General features: G+C 41.7%; 1 protein-coding gene across 1 annotated transcript in view; it reads right to left on the reverse strand.

The window, feature by feature from the left end:
* The window catches only part of NME7 (NME/NM23 family member 7), a 311,856-nt gene that overhangs the window by 176,083 nt on the left and 109,698 nt on the right, over positions 1-26,075 (reverse strand). The window contains exons 7-8 of the mRNA XM_068269804.1: positions 22,804-22,845; positions 11,234-11,339 (exon numbers count right to left, since the gene is read on the reverse strand). Of these exons, the coding sequence (XP_068125905.1) occupies positions 11,234-11,339; positions 22,804-22,845 (148 nt within the window). The remainder of the gene's footprint in view (positions 1-11,233; positions 11,340-22,803; positions 22,846-26,075) is intronic.

Below are 26,075 nucleotides of genomic sequence, written 5' to 3' on the forward strand. Positions count from 1 at the left end.
CTTAACTCCATAAGGCAAAAGTCATAGGAGGTATGGGCCTACCAAACATCAGACAATATAATCTTGCATGCCTTTTGCACCATGTCCAGAATTGTATAAAATATATTGTTAAACCATGGTCCCTCCTTGGCCTCATGCATTCCAAGTTTTTTGAACCTACCCTCCTTCTTAGACAAAATTTTATTTTTAGGGATATGATGATATGGGATATGATGATGTGTAGAGCTGTACGCAAGAAGTTACACCTCCTATGTTTAGTGTCAAAATACATGCCCATAAGGAGTAACCCCCACTATCCGGCGAGTATTGCCTAAAATACATTTTTGGACTGGGACTTTAAACGTATAAGCAAGCTAGGTAGCCTATTCAATCTGGAAACAAGTAAATGGTTGGCTTACCTGGACCTGGACGAACATATACTGTCACTAAAGCAGACTTCCTTCCCTATATGCAGTTACAATCAATGGTCCACTCACATGTGTGTGACGTTAAAGGATACCCGAACTGACATGTGACATGATGAGATAGACATATGTATGTACAGTGCCTAGCACACAAATAACTATGCTGCGTTCCTTTTTTTCTTTCTCTGCCTGAAAGAGTTAAATATCAGGTATGTAAGTGGCTGACTCAGTCCTGACTCAGTCAGGAAGTGACTACAGTGTGACCTTCACTGATAAGAAATTCCCCTTTTTACCTCTTTCTTGCTCTCAGAAGCCATTTTCTGCTAGGAAAGTGTTTCTTATCAGTAAGGGTCACACTGTAGTCACTTCCTGTCTGAGTCAGGACTGAGTCAGCCACTTACATACCTGATATTTAACTCTTTCAGGCAGAGAAAGAAAAAAAAGGAACACAGCATAGTTATTTGTGTGCTAGGCACTGTACATACACATGTCTATCTCATCATGTCACATGTCAGTTCGGGTATCCTTTAAGTGCATAGCATTGCTCAATGCATAGCCTTATTAATCCTGGAGGTACACTAAAAACTTTGTTAGATTTCTCAAGGGCTTTAGCGCACTTTGAAGAAGATAAGTTTAGTGAAATGGCTTTCAGAAAGTGGCAAGAAGATCTGAGATGTGAGGAGGTCAAGGAGAAAATTATACAGGGGTTGCAAGAGTTTAGGAGCCACAGAAAAAATGAACAATATAGAACCTTGCATTTCTTCTTCCTTCATAGGGAAAATGTGCTTTTAACATTAAATAACCTATCCCCCGAGTCATTATACCCAGTTGGAGTTATTCTGTTTTAAACTGTTTTAACTCAGCCAGACTCATATGGCCAGTAGTCAACAACGGCTCTCCTATTTTAAACACACCCACTTACAAATTCTTACACTATCTCAATTACAATATTACTCAAAAACATTTCCAGATTGCATCCCTTCCTCTCACATGAGGCTACCAAAATGCTTGTACATGATTTATTCATATCCCGTCTTAAATACTGTAACACCCTAGGCAGGTTCTGCTCTTACAGCAGCAGCGCCGACTTCCTGCATCGTTGTCTGAGATTGGCCATTTGTCCCTAGCTTGTTGTGGCTTGGCTCTTGTGGCTGGACTAGACAGGGGTGAATGCCTGTCACAGAGTACTTCAGTAATGAGGAGACATCTATTCACCTTTGGGTGCAAGTTATTGCTGATAATAAATTATTGGTAAATTACAGATATTCCTCTATCACCTGTTATCTATCACCTGTTATCAATGTTGGAATATTGGTATTGTGCATCTAAGATAGTGCCCAATTTCTTGGCCTTGAGTCGCAACTAAGGGGTGGAGAGGGGCACATTTACATTTCTGCCTAAAGTGCTGGAGAACCTTTTACCAGCCCCATCAGGGCAGGGACCTCCTCTCAGTGTATCTTACTCTGCTGTAATTTATCATATGAACCTGTATCAGTATTGTTGTTATCTCAAATTTTTCCTCCCAAATGAAGCCACCTTACTGCACACAGTCAACCGATCAGCTTACAGTCTTATATTACTTGCATTGTTTTTTTTACTGTAGCTTATCCACTTACACAAACACTCAACTAGCTGGCTACCATTGTCCTGTGTGCAACATTTATAATCGTATATCATACGTTTGCTCTTTGCTCCCAATCAAATTCCTCTCCCCTCATACTGCCATTGCAATGTCTTTCCCTCTGCATGCAAAATGCTCATAGAAAGATCTGAAAATTCTTTACTTATAAATTAAATATGTTACATTGCAGAACAGCTATATATTCCCAATGTTCCCCACATTTTACCCTTGAATAGTCACAACATTCTATTCATAAACTGCCCAAAATTCTACCAGCTGTATTCAGTGTCTCCAACCAACAGCATTCAGTACATGTGACCCTCCCCAACAGCAGCACCCAGTAACAAAGCATGTATAACAGAACAAGGCTTGTGACTCAAAGCCTTTCCATCCTCCACCTGACATTTCTTTATAAATAAGGATTTTCATTCCTATCCCACTACCTCCCATCCTCCATCGAGCCTATGCTCTACACAGACACCAATTTGCTATAATGGATAAATTTAAAAACCCTGTACAGCAGGCTGAGAGAATGTTGAAGACATAAAGCAGGGCAGTGGACCCCCCCTCACTCAAACTCCTTCCTTTCTCAGGGCGAACAATGGGTATGCAGCAGGTATGGCTATTAATCCTCCAGTTATGATGATTAAAACACCTCGGATTTCAAAACATCTGCAGAGGTTGGCAGTATAAGCCGTGGAAGCATCTCATTCACTGCAGAAATGGAGCGAATTAGGATGGACTAAGAGGATACTTACTCCTGCTGCCAGTCTCTACAAAGTGTGTGTGTGTGTGTGGGGGGGGGGGGGGGGGGAGAGCAGCTACACTACCAAAGGCAAATGTAAGATGCAAGAAGCAGGACGACTAGATTACCAAGGAACGCTATAAGTGGGAAAGTAGAACAATTAGATTATCCAAAGTAGAACTAGACTACCAGGGAAAATTATATAAAGTGGAGATGGACCACTAGACCCCAGGGAAAACTATACAAAAAAGGAGGTAGGAGAAACTATTAGACCAGTGGGGAAAGCTATACGAAGGACAGGGGACTGCTAGATCACAGGAGCAATCTATAGAGAGGGGATTACCCTTTAGGGCCCATTCACACTTGCATAGCAAAACGCTAGCGATTAGCACTAGTGTTTTGCGTCTGCAACTTTTTTTTTTGTGTTTTTTGAGTGACCGTGATTCATGTTTCTTTAACAGTAGAATCGTGATCACGCAAAAATTGCTGAAAAGCACTGCATGCATAGCATTTGCCGATAATTGCAAATCGCCGGCGATCGCAGCAAAGAGATCCCTGCCATATACCTTTAATTGCACTAACACTTTAAAAAGCGCTACCGATCGTCGGCGAATGAGCAAATATCGGTAAACGGCTGCTAATCGTCCGAGTGTGAATTAGACCACCAGGGAAAGGTATGAGGGTGGGACTACAAATATGAAGGAGAACCACCAGAGAAAATAAGGGGGTGTTGCACAGGACTACCATAAGAGATGCATAGCACATAGGCCAATGTAAAGGAGCACAACACAGGGGACACTACAGGGCGCTTGCTAACAATGGGAGGACACAATAACAGGGGGACTAAAAAGAGTCTCATGGAATGGGAGACATGTAATAGCAGTATAATATGGGGGGGGGGGGGGGGGTGCATAATGCAGAGAAATATACCTTTATTTTAAAATCAAGCATCGTCACCATACAATCTGGCAACAACATTAAATGGGATGAATGGCCAAGTATAATATAGACTATGGGGTTTGGCCTTATTTTGTTTGTAGTCATTTTCAGCTTATTGGCTTTTTTACCTGCAGTGAGTGCATGCAAGTTAATGTATAGGCATTGTGCAAAAATAGATTTTAGATTTTGACATACCATCAGCTACTTTTACAATACTTTATACTAGTTGCATTTTATTTTATTTGAGAATTGTGAATCTGCTTTACTATTAAACATTGCATTAGTGCAGTCCAGTATGTGTTAATAGTTTTGTTCTGTACATTGTGCAGTATAGGGAATCAACTGCTTCTGGACTTGCTGCTGTTTTAGGTGTCTTGGCGCAGCACTTTTATCTTATAAGCCTGATTGATGCCTAGTACACACCATACAATTTTCTGTAAGATTTTCTGTTAAGGTGGCCATACACTTAAGGTGGCCATACACTGATAGATTTGCCACAGATTCGACCATCAGATAGATTTCTGTCAGATGCCTGTCAGGTTCAATCTGACAGGAATCTATCTGATGTGTGCCAATACAAGGAACAGATTTCCAATAGATTTCAGAATGAAATCTATTGGAAATCTGTTGAAAATCGATCTAAAGGCATTACTGCACCATTAGATCCAATGCAACTCTATGGGCCATTGATCTGCAGCCAGCAGCAGATCGACCTAGATCTTCCATCCTGTCAGATAGATCAAATCCATCTAAATGGATCGAAATCGGCCACAAATCGATCTATTGATAGATTTGAAAGAATCGATTTCTGATCGATGGCTGAAATCGACCAGTGTATGGGCCCCTTTAGATTTACCTGCCAGATAGATCATTTCCAACATGTTGGAAATTATCTATCCAACCATCTATCGTACTAGCAATTAAGCATTGTTCTACTCAGCAGGAGATAACCAGAAGACAATGCACCAGAGATAATGACCAGTCTCTACCAGTACTTTACAGAAAATAATCTAATTACAGAAAATCTTACAGAAAATCAAACAGAAAAATCGAACAGAAAATTATATGGTGTGTACTAGGCATTATACTTAAGGTGGCCATACACTTATAGATTTGCAGCAGATTCAACCATCAGCTAGATTTCTGTCAGATGCCTGTCAAGTCGGAATTTGACAGGAATCTATAGGTGCGTACACACGCACTACGGCCGCCAACGACAGGTCCGTCAGACCCTCCCGCTGGGCGGACTTTCAGGCAACAGTAGCGCATGTGTACGCACTGTCGGCAGACTGATAAGGCTGTTTCTGAACGATCCGCTGAGCGGGTCTGACGGACCCGTCATTGGCGGCCGTAGCTTAACTGATGTGTGCCACACACTAGGAACAGATTTCCAACAGATTTCAGAATGAAATCTATTGGAAATCGAGCTAAATGCATTATTGGACCATTAGATCCAATGCAACTCTATGGGCCATCGATCTGCTGGCAGCAGCAGATCGACCTAGATTTTCCATCCTGTCAGATCGACCAAATTGATCGAAATCGGCCGCAAATCGTTCGACGGCTGTAATCGACCAGTGTATGGGCCCCTTTACCCTTCCTGGTGATCCTGGTGAAAGATTCAGTAGTCTGAGGAGTAACGTAACCACTTAGCCTTTGTCTTCAAGGTTCTCCAATTTTCTTAATGCATTTGTTGTGCTTGTGCATATACCATTGCAAATATTGTAGCACTATTTATTCCTGGAGTTAGGCTTAGAAAGGTATCACAACAAACAATATAGCCCCATATTCTACCCCCTAGTTTTATTATCTAAGTCAGGAGCAAGGCATCTATAGAAATTATAAATATGAAAATTGGAAATGTTGACATGTGCTACGGGTTCATGCAACTGTGATATTTTCAAAAGGTCTGTTTGAAAATGGTCTGTGCAAAAGGTCAGTGGTTTATATTCACTATATAATGAGTCTATTTTCATGTGCCTGCTCTACAAAGTTCTGATATAACCATAAGGAGAATCTGAAATGCATTACTGAAAATACAACATTTTGTGGCTGCAGCAGATCAAGAATAGCCAAAAAGCTCACACCCATTTGGGAAAATGTAGCACATGCGAAAAACAGGTTCCCGATCTTATGATCTCTTTGGACAGAAATGGGTAACATAATAGTTCATGCAAATATTGAGACAAAATGAATGAGATGGCAAGACTACAGAATAAACATAGTAAAAATTAATATTTAGAGAGCCTTAAACACAGTTTAGTTTTCAATATGGCTTGAAGAATGGAGGAAACAACTTTGACAGTTTATAGTCCTATTCCCTACTAGACCCAGATCATAAGTCCAAAATATTTTTTAAGCTTTTTAAAATAAACTAAAATTTTACTTAACCACTTCACCCCAAGGGTTTTTTAGCCTAACAGACCAGAGCAATTTTCACCTGTCAGCGCTCCTCCCTTTTATTTGCCAAAAACTTTACTACTACTTATCCACAACAAAACAATACCTTGGTTTTTTTCACCACCAATTCGGCTTTCTGTGGGTAGTACATTCTGCTAAGAATTATTTGATTCTAAATGCATTTTAATGGGAATAAATCGTAAAAAAAATGGGAAATAAATCATTATTTCTCAGTTTTTAGCCATTATAGTTTTATGCTACCATAATTAAAACCCATGATTTTATTTTAATTATTTATGTATTTCTTTAAACTTTTGTTTTCAAGTGTTGAGGGCAAGGGGGCTTAGGAAGAGGAAGGGATTAATTTTATTAATTTTTTATGATAAATGTATGGCGTGTGTGTGTGTAATTTTACTTTGTCACCACTACATGGCACTGCAAACACTATCTTGGTTTACAAGTGTTTAATTTTTTTTTTTTACATTTTACAATCTTACTACTTCCTTTATTATGACTGGACACATGGACCCTGATCGGGGTCATGTCCATTCATTCCAGACAGTGTGATTGGTTAGCGGAACGCTTGTTCCCCTTCACCAACCATGGATCTCCATGTCCTGACGAATACGAGCGGTGGGCACGCACGCATGCGCAGCGGCAGGGGCAATTGATGCATTAAACCATCCCGGAGCCGTTAAGAGGCTCCAGAAGGACGTTTTAATGTAGTGACTTGTCATTAAGAGGTTAAAAAAAGTCAAAACAAAAAACTGAGACTTTATAGAGGCAAAGGTGCACCGCTGCACAAAACATCATCATCAAAATAACAGAAATAATTACCAGCTTAACTAGTTCCTGTATGCACCAACTACAGTTTCAGATAAAACATGTGCAAACAAAAGTAATACATTAGTGAATGCATACAAAATAATTGTACCACATATTCAAATGCTCTTTTTAATCAGCAGCACATAATAGGCTCTGATTCAGAAAACTTTTGTTATAAGTTCACCTTGGCATTGAGAAAGATACAGTAATATGCACTCTAAAGGGAGCTTGAAGTGAAAGAAATATGGAGGCTGCCATTTTCATTTTCTACTAAACAATGCAATTTGCCTGACTTCTGTGCTGATGCTTTGTATCTAATACTTCAAAAAAGACCTTTACTGAATATAACTTAATGTGGACCACCACAATTCCAAAGTGGAAAAGAGCCAAAATATGGCTGTTCACCCTCCTCTTTTACACGATGTAGCAATGGCTTAATTCTTTATTAACCTCCTTGCCGGTTATACAGAGCTCAGCTCGGGGTAACCTGCGCAGGAGGATTTCTCAGGCCCCACTGGGCCGTTTTGCATAATTTTTTTTAGTTACATGCAGTTAGCACTTTGCTAGCTGCTTGTAACATCCGCTCGCCGCCGATCCGCCGCGCCGCCCCCCCCCCAGACCCCTTGCGCAGCCTGGCCAATCAGTGCCAGGCAGCACTGAGGGGTGGATCGGGATTCCCTCTGACGTGGCGACGGGGGAAGCCCAGCAGGAAATCCCGTTCTGAACGGGATTTCCTGCTTGCAAAGATCGCCGGCGGCGATCGAAGGAGGTAGGGGATGCCGCTTGTCAGCGGCTATCACGTAGCGAGCCCTGGGCTCGCTACATGATTTAAAAAAATTAAAAAAAAAAAAAAGTGCTGCGCCGCCCCCTTTCCGTCAGAATTGGACCGGCAAGGGGGTTAAGCAGCAAGGAAGCATTTCTGCAGCTTTGGAATGCAACATACTATGGCTGGCATTGCAATACTTTACTCTTCACCTCTCCCCTTTTAGTTAGGCTGGCTCAGTGCCACAGGTAGAATAAGAGTACCCCTCAGGCCACACTATGAGGCATCTCCCAGAAAATTTTCACGCCAAATTTTCAAAAATGTGTGTGGCTAACCAAAAAAAAACCTGGATTTTATGGGACAAGTGGTGTTTAGACATTTTTTCCCCTGCTACTCTGTTATATTTTCTGCTTCCTGTGCTGACAGTGTGGGCTTTATTTTAACACGGGCGGTCCTAAAATTGCTTTTTGCAATATTCAATTATAAATGTTTACCCATTGCAAAATCTTACCTTACTCAGAATCACAGTATTAAAGGAAACCTGTAGCCTTGAAAAAAAAGTTATAGATTTACTCATGTAGAGGGAAGCCTCTGGGTGGCACAGAGGCTTCCCATGTCTTCCTCAACCCCAATGCCGCTGGCCAGGACCCTCTTCTAATTTGCACCCACGCTTTCCTCCATGCAAGCGAATGGCTTTGGCTGTGCAGTACAGCTACGCTCGTACACGCATAGCAGCAGCAGTCTTAAAGATGGATGCAGAAGCCTCTGAACCATCAAGAAGCTTTACACTATGTGGGCAAGTATCTGTTTTTTTTCAAAGTTACAAATTAACTCTTAAATTTATCCATGGTGCCGGCATCTTTACTGCTGGCAAGTATGGGATTTTTTCCCTTCCTCATTTGTGTAATGAGTAGCAAGAAATTCATTTTTTTTTCCGGAGTGCTCTGATGCATCCCTGATACTGAAACTAGGATAACTAACAAATGCACATGCAGGTTCTTCTCAAGATACTACCCTGTTCTGTGGTGTAATCGTTGTGAAGGACTGAGTGCTCACTTCCGTAGCACCAGCAGTTGGGGGAAGGCAGGGCTGGATTATTGTTCATAAAGAGAGATAAGCATCACTCAGCAGTAGCATCAACAGACCGTGCACACCTACTTGATCCAGGCTACACAAACACTGTGCCTCCGCCGGAGCAATATATCCAATAAGGGATCAAAGAAAACACAGGGTGGGCACAGGTGTATCTTCACCATAAAAAGTATTTAAAGGGAACCAGAGATGAACGATTCACACAAAATAAACATATCAGTTGATAGCGTGTAAAGAATAAATGCTCTACCCGATAATTTTGCCACTCTGGTGTGCCTTTTTGAGTGCTTTTTATCTATGATTGCTCCAGGAAATATCCAATATGGCCGCCGGCTCATATCCCTTCTGCTTCCAGGTTATGAGGTGTTCTGGATATGCTGTCTAGCCTCTATGAGACTATAGACAAGCAGGGCTGCTACTGCAGCATTTCATCTGTGTGCTTTCAACTTCATATGCTGGTATGCTGTGTGGCTGCCTGTAGGAAGTGTCTCTCATAGTAATGAAACTGCATACAGTAGATAATAATGATGACTGGCTGCACAGACAGAGCACACAGATCACACAGCCACACTTGTCTGTTTCAGAGATTTTTCCTGCAGCAGCAGCCCCTCCCATGTCATCAGAGCTCTCAGCAGGAAATCTGATCCAGGAGGGGGAAGGCTTGGGCTTGAAAAGACTCCACAAAAGAGTGACTCAGCTATAATGATTCCAGGTCAAACCTCGACTGACTCAGTCAGGGATTCTTATCACAGCTGATTATACACAGATTAAGCAGAGAAGATTTAAACTAAAAGCAGGGTAGGGGTTTACTGTCATGTTCCCACTGATAGATGTAATAAAATACATGAGGGTGCTTCGTCTCTGGTTCTCTTTAATGGCAGCAGATGTAATAGCCAGAGGAGGCCCCCGATGGGAAGCACTCCCCCCTACCTGACAGCTGTTTCAGAACAAGCGTTGCATCGTCAGAAGCACAACAGAGGGTGCAGGGAGGCCAGGACTGGATTATTGACTAATCAAACCAAGTAATTAATTAGTGCTCCAGGATGTGGGGGGGGGGGCCTGATTTATGGCCCCTGTTAGTGCGGTTCTAAGTAACTATTTAGGGTTTACACACACACAAGCACACACAGTGTTTTTTTTTTCTTTCCCTTAGCTCAGCTTGTAGAGCTGTCAGACACAGGCTGGGGGCTAGATTGTCTAGTCTGTGATCTGTCCACACAGGAAAAGCTTGTTAGCAAGGAAGTTCATCTGTAGCTAAGTTCTCATCCATGATAGTACCATCATTTGGACAATCGGCTATGCTCAAAAGCCTTAGAGTTCTGTTTGTGATGTTCACATTTGGTTCCTGTCATTGCTGAACTAATTAGCACAAAATATTTAAAGCTGGCCATGCACACATCAATAATCTATTGTATACAATCAATTGACTTTAAATTGATTTTGTGGTGTTTATCGATTGAAAGTCTGATTGGACAGGAGTGATGGAAAAAATCAATGGCCCTTTGCCCTGCATCAAGCAGTAAAGCACTTGCAGCTTGATTGAAGCTTGATATATTTCAGCTGAAACTTATTAAAACTAAGCTTGCCAGGATAGCAGTTGACAACTATCCAATCCACTTCTAATGGAATAGCGATATATTGGCTAGGCATATTGGGCCATGATTGACGTGTGTATGATTAGTAGGGATGAGCGAGCGAAATTGACAAGTCTGGTCTTGCAGTGAATCAGCCCCAATCTTGCATAGCAAGATTCTCAACAAAATGACAGTCAAGTTCGCCATGTGGCAGGCTTAGACAGCAATGATGAAGTACATGGTTGGTCAAATTTTTTTCTGTGTAAACAATTATAAATAAGTAGATCTTACATCGGTCGTAAACTGCCACCTTTGATGTTAGCATGATTATTTTACAACTGACAAAAAAGAACCAGCGTTGCTGATCAATACTTTGAATGTAACCATTAATATTAATAGAAAGATGAGAATTATCAAATGCAATGTGTAAAAATAAAATCAGAAGGCTTGGAAGTACATCACAGGCGTCTATAGGCAAAGATGTCCTGGAACCTTAGATTTCGCCCTCAATGAACCTACAACCCCCCGCCGAACCGCGGCGCAAGTGTGCTGGCTGGCCCAGCTGTCACCTCTTCCCTACTTCCCCGCCAGGTGACCCTTAGTATTAGCCAGAGGTACCCTCAGTATTAAGTAGCTAGAGGTGCCCCTGACTGAAGGGGGATCTCATCAGTGGAAAGTCGAGAGCCAGGTGAGTAACCTCTTATTTACACACTGCTCAGGAATCTGGAACATTTTTGAACCACAATTTAAGATTTGATAATTGCTTTGCATTAATGCTTCTCCCCTTATGGGACCGCCTTTACTTGTAATTACCATACACCCCTGATAGTTACAGTGCTAGAGTTAAGAATGAAATGGTGATTAACCTACCATCTGAAACAGCATGAGGCTTGATAACGCAGCACGTACACTGGATAAATGTTGCAGTGTTTCTTGGTCCACGGCCTCCACTGGATGGGAAAAAAAACTCTAATTCCTAACATTGATACAAAAAAACAGCATTAATACAGACATGCAACTAAGAAAATTCAAAACATAATTCAGACAACTATATTCAGCATTCTAGAACGTAAGGTGCACTAATTTGCAGTAAGGTTTTATCCATCAGAGCTCTCAAACACCGTGTGCTTACATCACTTTTAAAGTTAAATGATCCATTAAGATGTAACATTAGCCTTTTTTTTAATAATAATGTCAATATCATCCCTTGAGTATTAAAAACTGAAGTGGCTTCACGTCATATTTGAAAAAACAAACCTGTGACTACGGGAAAGGGCCACATAGTGTGTTTAATTGTGAACATTATGCTGCATATAGAGATCATATAAATATATGGATTCCTGTTACAAAGCAGAAAGCCTATTGCCTCATTAAATATGGATAGATTGTTGGATGATTTACAAGAATGGAAAAAGCTTCCGGAACCCTATTCAGAGCCATACTTAGTATGTTTAAATATAACCCTCCATTAGGCATGTAAAAGTTCTGAGCAAAAATGGAAATGAGTTACCGTACTGTACAATAGAGTTGTTACAGTATGGTTATATAAATTGTACATAGTAACACCTGCAGTCTTCTTTAATTGTATATTATCACACCTTTCACTGCATACCAAAAGCTATTTTAGACTATAAAAAATACATTGTCACATTCCGTAATTATGTGGTTTGCAGAAAATATTCAGTTAAGTTGAACGTTTTTTAAACCAGCAACAAAATTATAACCCTGCCTCCCTTAATCACTGAGGAGTAGTGGTAAATGGGGTGTTCTGTCATGTCAGACGCTTTTTTTTGGAGGGGGGGGGGGGGGGGGAGGTGGCCTTACAGACATTTTGAAGAGAATTAGTGATGGTGGGCCCTAAACAAAACATTTTTAAATTATTTAAGTTGATGGTTACTAATTAACCAAGATATACTGTACAGTCTAAATACCCACTTCTACTCACTTATCTATAAAGAAGCATCTATTTTGCCCAAGAATGACTCTGGAGCTGAGTCAGACATGGAGGCTCTTTAATATCCTTTCTAGGACAATCATGGTCTCCTGACTGTGCCTACCAATATTAAATGAAAGCGAACATACGTACAGCAAGAATAGCCTGATGCAGTTCCTGACAGATTTTCTTACACAAAATACCAGGCAATGTACCACACTGATCCACTAATCAGAAAAGAAAAAAATGGTGCTGGCCACAATCGGTACTATTTGAAAAAAAAATGCAGAAAGCCTTTATTTTAAGTATGCATAATAGATAACTCCAATCTCTATAAAACATTAAAACTTGTAGCTTGTAGCTATCAGGGGTCGACCACCTGTAAACAGCATGCTTTCAACCAAGATGTACCATACAAACATGGCCATTTCTATCTATGCATGATGATAACACAGTCTCTCTGCGCTGCTGCATAGCCCGCGATCTACCCGCTCAATACAGCCACGCAGCAGGGATCAGCAAGAGCTTGGGTGGCCAAATATGCTGTGCCAACTTAGCTCTGTCCACCTATGTGTTCCACCCTATCACAGGATTTTGTCTGGGTGTGAGCTTAATGATTCTCGCATTCATGAGCTGACACCATTTTAGATGCTGGCAAAATTGCCCATTAGATAGGAACAGTCTCTGCTCTTTTACATTAGCATGCACATTCCCATTTTAGTTGTAGTTTTTTTTTACTTCCAGTGATAGTGAGCGCTCTTTCTGCAGTATTAACACTGCTTTTTCTCAAAAGATTATGAAGATCAGGAACAATATGAGCAAATTAAATTATGGATTTTGGACAATAGGATCACATGCCCCACCAAAATGGCAAATATGGATACAAATGCAATAAATTATCCTGCATCAGAATATTCAATTTCCCTATGTACCACACTGCACTACTGTATGGATCCCAACCAGATTTCTAGCAGGACCTGAAGTAGCTGCCGATATGTAGTGGTTCTGTGATGTCTGAGGCTAGATTCACAGTGGGACGTTGCGTTTTGATGCCACGTTAAAGTCGCACCACAAGCTTACAACGCAACGCGCCCAAAAAGTGGCAACGCAGCGTTACCGTCACATACAGCAGATACAGTAAAAAATACAGGCAATGAAAAGTATGCTTCCAAGTCATTACTGAGCATGTGCAAACAGTCCAACGCAGCTAATAACGTGTATAACGCACTGCATGCAGTACTTTTACTTAACGTGCAGCGTTAGACACAAACGCAACGTGTGCACTGTGAACAGGGCATTGATTTTTCATTGCAGTGAGTTATTCTGCGTTAAATGCTGTTTTAACGCACGACTTTAACGTCCCACTGTGAACTTAGCCTCATGCAACACAAATTTCCAAATCCACAATTCACCCCACTGCTGATGAATCAACACGGCCATTGTTCTTTTGGAATACATAAGATCATGGGCACATTCAGTTCTGCCTGTTAATCGAAACCACGGGTGGATTTACATTCTTCTTAACAAAAGGAAAATGTACTATGACACATCATACATTTTTTGCTGCTAACAGATATGTTTGTTATCATCTGCAGCTTCAGAATTTATCTTAGGCTAATTAAAGCTGTATAGACATGTTAATCTGGCCATACGTATATAAATTTCCTCCCAACGTTCCAAAACAATCAATTCCTTTCTGAAAGGAATTGATTCAATCATAACTGAAGAATTGGATTCATAAAGGAATCAATTCGTACCACACACAGCACATCGATTTCCAGCAGGGAATCTGTTGAAAATCCAATGAACCACAGCATTTCACTATTCAATGCAGTGCAACATAAAGGGCCATTGATTCACTGTTGCTCTTGCCCTGTCCCCTAGATTTTCCATCCTATCTGATCCGATACTTTCAGGCTAGATTCACAGTGGGACGTTGTGTTTTCATGCCACGTTAAAGTCGCACCGCAAGCTTACAACGCAAGGCGCCCAAAAAGTGGCAACGCAGCGTTACTGTCGCATACAGCAGATACAGTAAAAAATACAGGCAATGAAAAGTCATTACTGAGCATGTGCAAACAGTCCAACGCAGCTAATAACGTGTCTAACGCACTGCATGCAGTACTTTTACTTAACGTGCAGCGTTAGACACCAACGCAACGTGTGCACTGTGAACAGGGCATTGATTTTTCATTGCAGTGAGTTATTCTGCGTTAAATGCTGTTTTAACGCGCGACTTTAACGTCCCACTGTGAACTTAGCCTTAGTGGATTTTGGTCAAATTCAACTGAACATTTTTAAGGGAATCGATTCCCATCACATTCAAATGAGAGTGATCCAACCTGCAGGGAATGTGAATATCTATATATGTATGGGCACCTGTAGAATAGTTATCTAAAAGCTGCAGCATAGAACAGGGTATGCCCATATAAAAAATACACAGTCATCTCAATCATGAGCAATCCTTTTGAGTGACAGAAATCTATTATATTTATGCAACTTATGCAAAGTTGAGAAAGAAATAGCATTAATATTCAGCTTGTACATTTATGAGAGTATATACTCAATTTCTTATATAGGCCTATTTGTGACTAGTTCTATTGCACACAATAATAAAGTACATTGCGTATCGAATGTATCTCCAGTCCCAGAAATAGGGCATTACAGGTTTCCTGTGCTGATGCTGAAATCCAACAGCCCATTATTACTAGAATTTGCTCAAGATACAGTAGCAAGAAAAAGTATGTGAACCCTTTGGAATTATATGGATTTCTGCACAAATTGGTCATAACATGTGATCTGATCTTCATCTAAGTCACAACAATAGAAAATCACAGTCTGTTTAAACTAATGCCACACAAATAATTAAATGTTCCCATGTTTTTATTGAACACACCATGTAAACATTCACAGTTCAGGTGGAAAAAGTATGTGAACCCCTGGACTAGTTGCAGCTCATCAGTCCACGTAAGACAAATGGTCTATAAATGGAGAAAGTTCAGCAGCACTACTGATACTCTCCCTAGAAGTGGCCGTCCTGTAAAGATGACTGAAAGAGAGCACAGCACAGAATGCTTAATGAGGTAAAGAAGAAGAATTCTAGAGTGTCAGCTAAAGACTTAGGAAAGTCTCTGGCATATGCTAACATCAGGGGCGGCGCCAAGGGGGTGCAAGGGGGTGCTCGAGCACCCCCTAGAATTGTCCAAGCACCCCCAAAGCACCCCCTGGAGTGAACTGACTTCAGGCGTCTAAAAGACGCCAAGTCAGTTCACAGCGGCAGCCCGAAGCAGCAGAGCAGGGCTACGGTAAGATGGCCGCCCGGAGCCCTGTTCTGCAGACTTCGAGTCTGCAGTGCATGGCTTCGGGCGGCCATTTTCCCGTAGCCCTGCTCTCTGCATGCAGGCAGGAAGTCTCGTCGTGACGTCGGGAAGGAAGAGGATCGTGGGCGCGCGGGCGCTGCGCGCCACAATGAGGTCGGGACTCGGGACAGGAGGTCGGGAAAGAAGGTCTTCTGGCTGTAGGTGAGTAAATGGGTTTATCTTTTCTTTTTCAGGTGATGCTGATTGTGCATATTGGGGTCATATCTGCTACGGATTGTGCATATTGGGGTCATATCTGCTACGGATTGTGCATATTGGGGTCATATCTGCTACGGATTGTGCATATTGTGGTCATATCTGCTACGGATTGTGCATATTGGGGTCATATCTGCTACGGATTGTGCATATTGGGGTCATATCTGCTACGGATTGTGCATATTGGGGTCATTTCTGCTACCGATTGTGCATATTGGGGTCATTTCTGCTACCGATTGTGCATATTGGGGTCATTTCTGCTACCGATTGTGCATATTGGGGTCATTTCTGCTACCGATTGTGCATATTGGGGTCATTTCTGCTACCGATTGTGCATATTGGGGTCATATCTGCTACGGATTGTGCATATTGGAGTCATATCTGCTACCGATTGTGCATATTGGGGTCATATCTGCTACCGATTGTGCATATTGGGGTCATATCTGCTACCGATTGTGCATATTGGGGTCATATCTGCTACCGATTGTGCATATTGGGGTCATATCTGCTACCGATTGTGCATATTGGGGTCATATCTGCTACCGATTGTGCATATTGGGGTCATATCTGATAACGATTGTGCATATTGGGACCATATCTGCTACCGATTGTGCATATTGGGGTCATTGGACGTTTTTTGTTAAAATCTGCTCACATTACGTGTATTTTCTTGAGAAAACCTGCACAATTATGTGAATTTTCTGGGAAAAGGGTCACCAAAACTTGGGCCCTCTGTCTTTGCGTTGCACTTTTAAAGGGAACCCGAGGTGAGAATAATATTGAGGCTGCCATATTTATCTCCCTTTAAGCAGCAGGTCAGGGGTTTCTGACAATATTGTCAGAACTGACAAGATTAGCTGCATGGCTTGTTTCTGGTGTAATTCAGTTCACTACTACAGCCAAATAGATCAGCAGGGCTGCCAGGCAACTAGTATTGTTTAAAAGGAAATAAATATGGCAGCCACCATATCACTCTCACCCTGGGTTCACTTTAAATTACAGTTAGCCCCGCCCTCATCCGGTCATGACCACGCCCATTTTTTGCCGCGACGCGCTTCGCGCGCTGCAGGTTGTAGCCACACCCATTTTTTGCCGCGGCGCGCGAAGCGCGCCGCAGGTCGTCAGCTCCCCCGGAAATTGGTCCAGCACCTGCATAGCACCCCCTAAAAAAATTTCCTGGAGCCGCCACTGGCTAACATCCATGTTAGCAAATCTATGATACGTAAAGCACTAAACAAGAATGGAGTTCATCGGAGGATACTATAGAGGAAGCCACTGCTGCCCAAAAAAACCCCCAAACAAACAAAAAAAAAAAACATTACTGCATGTTTAAAGTTTTCAAAAAGCACCTGGATGTTCCACAGCAGTACTGGCAAATTATTCTGAGGACAGATGAAACCAAAGCTGAGTTGATTGGAAGAAAAACACAACATTATGTGTGGAGAAGAAGAGGCACAGCACACCAACATCAAAACCTCACCCCAACTGTGAAGTATGGTGGTGAGGGCATCATTGTTTGAGGCTGCTTTGCTGAATTAGGGCTTGGATTGATTGCTATCATCAAAGGAAAAATTAATTCCAAAGTTTATCAAGACATTTTGCAGGAGAATTTAAAGAGTAACTGTCAGGCTGCAGAAGCTAATTTAAACCTCTATTCTCCTGTGTTAAACAGTTTAGAAGGAAGCCAAAAAGGCATTAGTGAAGATAAAAATCTCTCTTACCTTTGATGTGTGCTTATCAGCAAAGCTGTTAGACCCAAGCAGGACGCAAGCCGCATACTATACTGCAAAGCATTCTGGGGCCCTCCCCTCGGCTGCTAATGAGACGTTACAGCAGCTTGTAATCAGTCCAGCGCGTAGCACTGATAAATCTCCGGGCAGAGTACACTGCAGGAGTCAGCTATTGTTCCTAGCCACATGGCTCATTAATATTCACTGCACACTGTGTTATTCAGTACGAGCTTTTCTGTGATCAGGAAGCAGGGAGGACATGACGACACATTTGGCTTCATAGGAGACAGACAAACATGGAACCTGCCATGAGCTGTCAGGAGCATCAATCTCTGCATATACTATATAAAAATTCTGTGAAGTACAAACGTGGACAGTGAAATGCATATGTAATGTAAGTACAGCCAATCTTTAGCTACTGATATATGTGTTTATTTTCTCTGAGACCTTATACCTAACAGCTCCTCTTTAAAGGAGCTCTGTCGCAAACATTTTAACATTTAAAATAGATGCAAACATACATACAAATAAGAAGTATGTTTCTTCCAGAGTAAGACGGCTGGATATTGTAATGGTTAAAGAGAACCCGAGGTGGGTTTGAAGAATATTATCTGCATACAGAGGCTGGATCTTCCTATACAGCCCAGCCTCTGTTGCTATCTCAAACCCCCCTAAGGTCCCCCTGCACTCTGCAATCCCTCATAAATCACAGCCACGCTGCTGACAAACAGCTTGTCAGAGCTGGCTGTGTTTATCTCTATAGTGTCAGTCTGCTGCTCTCCCCGCCTCCTGCAAAACTCCAGTCCCCGCCTGCATCCCTTTCCTCCCCGCTGATTGGAGGGAAGGGACGGGGGCAGGGACCGGAGCTATGCAGGAGGCGGGGGAGCAGCTGAGGCTGACACTACAGATGTAAACACAGCCTCACAGCATGGCTGTGATTTATGAGGGATTGCAGAGTGCAGGGGGACCTTAGTGGGGTTTGGGATAGCAACAGAGGCTGGGCTGTATAGGCAGATCCAGCCTCTGTATGCAGATAACATTCTTTAAACACACCTCGGGTTCTCTTTAAGGGCTCTGCCTCTGGCACAGGAGACCTGGGTTAAAATCTTGGCTCTTCCTGTTTAGTAAGCCAGCACCTATTTAGTAGGAGACCTTGGGCAAGACTCCCTAACACTGTTATTGCCTATAGAGCGCATCCTGCAGCTCTAGCGCTTTGAGTTTGCCAAGAGAAAAGCTTGATTTAAATGTTCTGTGTCTCTCTGTCTAAAATGAGCCATAAATTACTTTTCTCCTATGTTGCTGTCACTTACAGTAAGTAGTAGAAATCTGACATTTCTGACAGATTTTGGACTAGCCCATCTTCTCATGGGGGTTTCTCAGGGTTTTCTTTATTTTTAAAAGCACTTAGAGAACGGCAGTTGCTCCATCCAACTGCCAAAAAAGTGTGCAACGAGCAGGGGGCTGGCCAGCATCTTTGTATAAATCTTTTTCAGGGAGTGACTTTATAAAGAATAAAAGCCATGTTGAGAATCCCCCATGAAGAGATGAACTAACTCAAAACCTGTCGGTAATGTCAGATTTCTACTACCTATTGTAAGTGACAGCAACATAGGAGAAAAGTAATGTATGGCTCATTTTACTCTGGAAGAAATGTAGTTATTTGTATGTGTTTTACATTCTAAGATTTTCACAACAATTCCTCTTTAAGGCCATGTGTCCACCAGCTGAAGCTCAGCAGAAGATGGGTGTTGCAACAGGACAAAGGCCCAAAGCATAGAAGTAAATCAACAACAGAATGGCTTAAACAGAAGAAAATATGCCTTCTGGCGTAACCAAGTCAGAGTCCTGACCTCAACCCGATTGAGATGCTGAGGAAGCGTTTTACACCAGACATCCCAACAATATTGCTGAAATGAAACAATTCTCAAGAATTACACCTGACTGTTGTGCACGTCTGATCTGCAACCACAGGAAATGTCTGGTTGAACTTATTGTTGCCAAATGAGGTTCAACCAGTTATTAAATTCAATGGTTCACATACGTTTTCCACCTGCACTGTGAATGTTTACATGGTGTGCTCAATAAAAACATGGAAACATTTAATTATTTGTGTGGTATTAGTTTAAGCAATTGTCTATTGTTGTGACTTAGATGAAGATCAGATCACATTTTATGACCAATTTGTGCAGAAATCCATATAATTACAAAAGGTTCACATACTTTTTCTTGCTACTGTATTTGTTGTATGTGTGTCTTATAGTCCCCTGCCTGACTCAGTTCTTTGTTCTCATGACATCTTTTTGGCACAAAGTCAATGCACATCGAGGGCTTGTTCACACTAAGGGCACTTTCGGGATTTTTTAAGCACCAGTGATTTAGAAAATCACCCTAAAAGCGCTTGTGCAATGATTCCCTATGGGATTGTTCACATCTGAGCGGTTCAATTACGATCCGCTCACCAAAGTGCTGCCTGTACCATTTTGGGGGCGATTTGCCTATAATGGCAGGTATAGGGAAATCGCGAAACTGACTGACAACAGGAAGTGAAAAAACAGAATCGCTCTGTAAAAGGTAAGTCCCGGGAGGCGCTAAAAAAAAAAAAATCACACACAAAATTGCAAGACGCTGGCGTCAGCGATTGCGATTTATGATGTGAACAAGGCCTAATTGTTAATGGTTGAAAACAGTGTCTATTAATAATATTATTTTTTAAATCTCTATATACTGTACATACAGTACCTATGATACATCTATGGATGCTACAATATCCTCATTAGATCAGTCTTTGTGGTGCAATCTTCAAACAAAATATTTTATTGTGAATAGTTTTATGTTATATTTAAAGATTCTTTGATTTTAGAAATGTATGGCAGTAAAAGGTATAAGTGAAGAATTATTTTTTATTTGTTACCAGTGCTTTTTGGTTGTGACTCCAATTAGGTTGAAATTTACAAATATGTTTAAGCTCTAAATAGATATAATTTTTAGGTCTAACCAAACCTTTTCCATTTTCAATTATATCGTTATTACATAATTATTTTGTGAGTAGAGCTACAAAAACACTGTAGATTTACCTCAGCCAAAACAATTGCTCCTTATGATTTCATATGGAAATGATCAGGAAGTGTACAGGGTTTTCCCTGATGTCACTGAGCTCTCCTGTAGCACTGAGACACCTCCTTCTCACCTGGTGTCTACTGTTATTGCAGAAACTTTAACCACTTAAGTACCAGCGGTCTCGGCCCCCTTAGCGACCAGAGATCGCTGGCACAGAAACGGCAGAATCCCGATGGATAACGACAAATCGCTGCACATACCCACCACAATCACCGTCACCGCCGCACGTCAGGGACCTGGGCCACCCACTCTGCCGTCTCTATGACGGCAGAGTTCCTGTGAGCCGGTCAGGAGCCGCTTTCATTGGCTCCTGGCCCTGTGTTTCAATGTAAGCCAATGGGAGTTACTTACATTAAAAGACAGGGCCTGGAGCCAATGAAATCGCCCCTGACCCACTCACAGGGCTCTGCATCATAGAGACAGGCAGAGCCAGTGAGCTGAGGCAAGAGAAGGCGGGAATAAGCGGCGAGATCGGCAGGTGCGACGGATGCGTGCAGCGGCGGCTGATTGAAATCTACGCTCTGCGTTAAAGGAAGTTCCTGCAGCAGTAAGTTAGTTTTTTGTCCTACCTTTACTTTCTCCAGAGCATTACACACTGCATGAACGGGAGTCAACAAGCACGTCTGCATACTATTCATTGTTAAAGTGCTGCCTGAAACAATTGTTCCGACAACATTTTTCTGAAGCTTAGTTTTTTATAAAATAAAAAAGGATAATTAAAAAAAAGAGAGAAATATATATATATATATATATATATATATATATATATATATATATATATATATAAATTTTATTTTATTATTTTTAATCTCAAGTATATTCAATTATATTTGAGGGAATGAAGAAAAAACTAGAAAACTCTCCAAAAACTATGTGAAAGAAAAAATTTATATTAAAACAGAATAACCAACCAAGGTCTTTTTTTCTAACTGTGGTGATACTGCATATTGCAAATGCCATTTTCATATCAGAATGTAGGGGGAAAAAAGAGTTTAAGAGAAAATTTAGCGAAACGTGGAAACATAAATAAATACATTGAAAGTGAGAAGTTAAAAAATAGAAGAGAGATCAATACATTATTGATATTTGCCTTGTAATTTGTTCATATTGTTTGATCCACAATCAGCCTGCACATAAAGATATTTACTACTGGCAGTCATGAAAAAAGAAAACTGACAGCACCAACTGCCATTACCTATAACCCCACCCCATAACAATGTGATAGGCTAAAAGGTTGTGTTTTTAGTAGATATACAGTTCAAATGCACAGAGGGAGATACTGGTTGCTTGGCAGTTGGAAACAGCTGTTATTTCCCACAATGCAACAAGGCTCATAAACAGGAAACTGTCAGGACCTAGGTCCTGACATCACACAGTGGGAGTGGTTTCACCACAATATCAGCCATACAGACCCGCCATACAGACCCCTCCTGATTATCTGTTCAAGAAAAGGTAAAGATTTCTCATAGGAAAGGGGGTATCAGCAAGTGATTGGGATGAAGTTCAATCCTTGGTTAAAGTTCCTCTTTAAACATGTTAAAGTAGTTCAGTTGCACAGCAAGACCACGTGGGACCCTCTAGATTAGCCTCATTCTTAAGTATTTATCTTTAACAGTCTAACAAGGACACCGCAGTAATTTTGGTGCTGGAAATAACCACTAATAGAATAACAGTAAAATTACATACAGTCTACTATTCGGTTCTATGTAATTACGATAGTAAAATATTCGTAACCTATAGCTACTATCGCCCAACTAACTTTAACAGATGTCAAACACATTAACAAATCAAATCAAATTAACATAGAACACAGGTACTGGGTGTCTGGGCATTGCTGGCTACTGTGATGGGTTTTTTGTGTGTGTGCAATGTTTTCTAGGACAGTAAGTTGTGCAGTCAGCATATCAATTTCTGTTGTCTGTAAAATCCTGTAGCCCCCAAATTACCGGCTTCACAATACTTAATTTTATTTAAAGTGAGAGAGTACAATGATGGATAAACCCTAGAGAAGAAGCTATGCAAAATCTATGCAGAGACATGCTTATAGTAGCAGTACATTGACTATCCTTTGAACTGTTACCATACCAACTTATTTGTATGAATCGATGTATCAAAAATCCTGTCATGCTGTGCAATCAAGGTCAAGAAAAACACATTTGTTAAGATCCTGTTCCATACAAAACTGATAGTTCAGTAATGCAGTAAAGAATTTCATTAAATCATCAGTATACATGAAATATGGTGTCATGAAAAATGGTGCATGCCCGCATTTTAACCCTTCAGCCCATGGCATGAAGTTAAGGGTACTTGTCATATCAGCAAATGTTAGCAGGAGGTCTTACACTATGAGCTGCCCCAAATGCCAATATTTTCCCACTTGTTCTGATTTACAAATGCATTTGACCAAGACCTCACCTCGTTGGTCTGCGATAAAATAGTATAGGTTAGTTTGTCTCTGGAATTAGACACGTTTAAACTAAACCCGAGGTGAAAATACACAGATGAGGTAAATTGTATTTATCCTCCTACTACTATGAAAATTGACTTTTAAAGATATCCTATGGGGTTTTTTTTATATTTAAATATTTACAGTCCTAGCCAAAAGTTTAGATACTGTCAAAAATATTGGAAATTAGAAAAGTGGGTGCTTAAGTTTTTATAATAGCAATTTGCATATACTCCAGAATATTATGAAGAGTGTTCAGATGAATTGCATAGTCCTTCTTTGCCATGAAAATGAACTGAATCCCAAAAAAACCTTTCCACTGCATTTCATTGCTGTCATTAAAGGACTTACGAGGCGAAAAAGACCTAAAAAGGTTAAATACCTGCATGTAATAGCAATGCACGGAGGGCGCCGTCCGCACCCTCCGTGCCGTTCCGCCGGGTCCCCGCAGCTCAATGTGCCCCCCGGCCGGTCCCGACCCCCCAGCCCGGGTTGGGCTCTTCCTCCTCCACAAAGATGGCCGCCGGAGCTGGCCGCCGCTGCGCAGTCCGCATATGCGCGAGTGCGGCTGCGCAGCTCTAGGGCCTCCCCCCGATCCACGCTACTGTTGCGTGGATCAGGGGGGGAGGCCCTAGAGCTGTGCAGCCGCACTCGCGCATATGCGGACTGCGCAGCGGCGGCCAGCTCCGGCGGCCATCTTTGTGGAGGAGGAAGAGCCCGACCCGGGCTGGGGGGTCGGGACCGGCCGGGGGGCACATTGAGCTGCGGGGACCCGGCGGAACGGCATGGAGGGCGCGGACGGCGACCTCCGTGCATTGCTATTACTTGCAGGTATTTAACTTTTTAGGTCTTTTTCGCCTCGTAAGTCCTTTAAAGGACCTGCGGAGAGCATTTCAGTAATAGTCTTGTTGACGAGCACAAGTGAGAATGTTGACGAGTACAAGGCTGGAGATCATTATGTCAGACTGATTGGGTTAGAATGGCAGACTTGACATGTTAAAAAAAAGGGTGATGCATGAAATCATTGATCTTCCATTGTTAACCAAGGTGACCATCAAAGAAACGCATGCCGCCATCATTGCGTTGCATAAAAATGGCTTCACAGGCAAGGATATTGTGGCTAGTAAGACTGCACCCAAATCAACAAGTTATAGGATCATCAAGAACTTCAAGGAAAGAGGTTCAATTCTTGTTAAGAAGGTTTCAGGGCGTCCAAGAAAGTCCAGCAAGCGACAGGATCGTCTCCTAAAGAGGATTCAGCTGTGGGATCGGAGTGCAACCAATGCACAGGTTGCTCAGGAATGGCAGCAGGCAGGTGTGAGCACATCTGCACGCACAGTGAGGCGAAGACTATTGGAAGATGGCCAGGTGTCAAGAAGGGCAGCAAATAAGCCACTTCTCTCCCAAAAAAACATCAGGGTCAGATTGATCTTCTGCATGGTGAATGAACTGCTGAGGACTGGGGCAAAGTCATATTCTCCAATGAAGCCCCTTTCCGATTGTTTGGGGCATCTGGAAAAAGGCTTGTCAGGAAAAGAAAAGGTGAGCGCTACCATCAGTCCTGTGTCATGCCAACAGTAAAGCATCCTGAGACCATTCATGTGTGGGGTTGCTTCTTATCCAAGGGAGTGGGCTCACTGACAATTTTGCCAAAAAACACAGCCATGAATAAAGAACGGTACCAAAACACCCTCCAATAGTGACTTCTTCCAACAATCCAACAACAGTTTGGTGAAGAACAATGCATTTACCAGCATGATGGAGCACCGTGTCAAAAGGCAAAAGTGATAACTAAGTGGCTTGGGGACCAAAACGATGAAATGTTGGGTTCATGGCTTGGAAACTCCCCCGATCGTAATCCCATTGAGAACTTGTGGTCATTCCTCAAGAGGTGGGTGGACAAACAAAAACCAACTAATTCTGAGAAACTCAAAGAAGTGATTATGAAAGAATGGGTTGCTAATTGCTATCAGTCAGGATTTTGCCCAGAAGTTGATTGAGAGCATGCCCAGTCGAATTGCAGCGGTCCTGAAAAAGAAATGCCAATACTGCAAAAACTGACTCTTTGCATAAATCTCATGTAATTGTCAATAAAAGACTTTGAAACGTATGAAGTGCTTGTAATTATATTTCAGTACATCACATAAACAACTGAAACAAAGATCTAAAAGCAGTTTAGCAGCAAACTTTGTGAAAACTTCTCAAAACATTTGGCCAGGACTGTACAAAGTAGATTGAATGTTTTATCTTCTCTCCTTAATGGCTGTCTATTAAGTGTCCCAGAGTTAAAATACATGAACTATTGACCTTTTTCTAGCTCTCCCCTGCCTTCAGAAGTTGTATTCTGCCAAGAAAGGTTGTATGGCTGTAATTGCTTATCAGTGATGCTTACTATATTCAAGACAGAAGCTGTCACTTGCATGCCTGAAAATTATTTTTTTCTGGTAGCACTGTACACACACATGTTTATCTTATCATGCCACATGTTGCCTCAGGTACACTTTAAGCAGATATACTAGAATTATTTTATTGTCCTCTGTTAAATGTTAAATACTCTAGTCTGTCATTAAATGTAAACCAATGAGAGACATGCATTCATTAAGATACAATATAGTATTTGTGAAGGGATGGGTGCACTATTCCACCTATGTCACATAGGCACTGCAGTACACTGGATTTTAGCTTGGCTCTCTGGTTCTTCCAAATAAAACAGGGAACCAGGGAAGTGAAGTGAGTGTGTTTATTGGAGAATGAAAGATACACTATAACATTTTGGGGAAAAAGACCAGCACCCTCCCACTGTTCCTAATAGCAGCAGGTCAAGGTACACCCTAAAAATCCTCCCCACAATGTATTCACCCTCCTTTCCAGTTTAGCTAGTGCAGGTGGTTTTGGCAGGGATTGGACAGCT

This window comes from Hyperolius riggenbachi, chromosome 2 (assembly GCF_040937935.1).
Source record: "Hyperolius riggenbachi isolate aHypRig1 chromosome 2, aHypRig1.pri, whole genome shotgun sequence".
Taxonomy (NCBI): Eukaryota; Metazoa; Chordata; class Amphibia; order Anura; family Hyperoliidae; genus Hyperolius; species Hyperolius riggenbachi.